This window comes from Eurypyga helias, unplaced genomic scaffold (genome assembly GCF_000690775.1).
Source record: "Eurypyga helias isolate BGI_N326 unplaced genomic scaffold, ASM69077v1 scaffold36041, whole genome shotgun sequence".
Lineage (NCBI taxonomy): Eukaryota > Metazoa > Chordata > Aves > Eurypygiformes > Eurypygidae > Eurypyga > Eurypyga helias.
The window spans coordinates 1-1,087 of record NW_010232098.1 but is presented as its reverse complement, the minus strand read 5'-3'; the positions used below and the strand labels follow the sequence as shown (position 1 = coordinate 1,087).

Sequence of the window (1,087 nt, the reverse complement as noted above, 5' to 3'; positions counted from 1 at the left end):
AAGGTGTCCCTACCCATGGCAGGGGGGGGGGTTGGGGGGGCTTTATGGTCCCTTCCCACCCACACCATTCCGTGATTCCATGAACACATGTCCCCGCGGAGCCTCCCGGATGGCGAGATGATGCCGGTAGGAACAGCAGCCCTCAGAGAGTCCCTACCTTTGAACCAGGCTGCCGGCTTGAACAGAGCCTTCTTCAGGGCCATGTAGAGGTGGAAGTTGAGGCGCTTGTACTCGGCGATGTCATCCCTGACCCGCGGCAGCAGCACCAGGTTGTAGAACCGCTGGGCCATCCTCTCTTTCAGGTTGGATGAAAATATCCTGGGAAAAGGAAAGCCCAAAGTGAGGCATGAAGAAAGGAGGCCAAGTGGGGCAGAGGCTGGTATTCTGTAAATCTGGTTCCAGTTATGGAAAGGAAAAGCAAGAATTCCCACACCAGCAGCTCCCAGGGACAATCTTACCTGGTGGCTTGGTACATGGCAGCTGCTGTCCACGTCTCTGGCTCTGTGATGTAGAGGATCTGCTCCCAGTTAGACAAGGCGGGGATGATTTTAAATGCCTTGGGGAGTTTCCCACTCCTGTATTTGGACAGCACCTTAAAGACAGGGATACAGGCCGGGCAGTGACATATGGGCACTGACAGCAGGGCTGCGGGATTCGTCTCAGGACCATGAGAAAGTTGTCCCCTCCCTTGGCATTTCTGGTAAGAAAGTACCGTCCCAGGCTCATCCCGAGCACAGCGCTCGGATTGTCACTCAGAAACTTTTTCAGTGCCCGATCCCCCAAAAGCCGCAGGTAATACACACAACGGCCTCTGCAGCACGAGGATGGGGACAGGGGCGGCGGCTGCGGGGCTCAGCGTGGTGTCTGCCGCACCCCAGAGCAGAGAGGTGTTAGCCCTACCTCTCTGACACCCCTGTACACCTCCAGGACACGGGGATCGAGCTGGGGCATGGGGCATCCCGAGATCTCCGACAGCGCCGTCTCCACCTCCGTCTGCTTCTCTGTGATCTTCTCCATGATGATGTCTGCCAGCGTGCGCCTGGGCCGACGCAGGAGGGGCACGACTCAGGGGCCGGGTTAGGAAGCC

General features: G+C 58.0%; 1 protein-coding gene across 1 annotated transcript in view; it reads right to left on the bottom strand.

Annotated features, from left to right (window-relative positions):
- The window catches only part of BYSL (bystin-like), a gene marked incomplete at both ends in the record, with an annotated part of 1,915 nt that extends 852 nt beyond the window's left edge, over nt 1–1,063 (bottom strand). Inside the window, 4 exon segments of the mRNA XM_010161305.1 lie at nt 158–318; nt 459–592; nt 901–1,047; nt 1,049–1,063. Coding sequence (XP_010159607.1) covers nt 158–318; nt 459–592; nt 901–1,047; nt 1,049–1,063 — 457 coding nt within the window.
- Between the last annotated feature and the right edge of the window lie 24 nt (nt 1,064–1,087).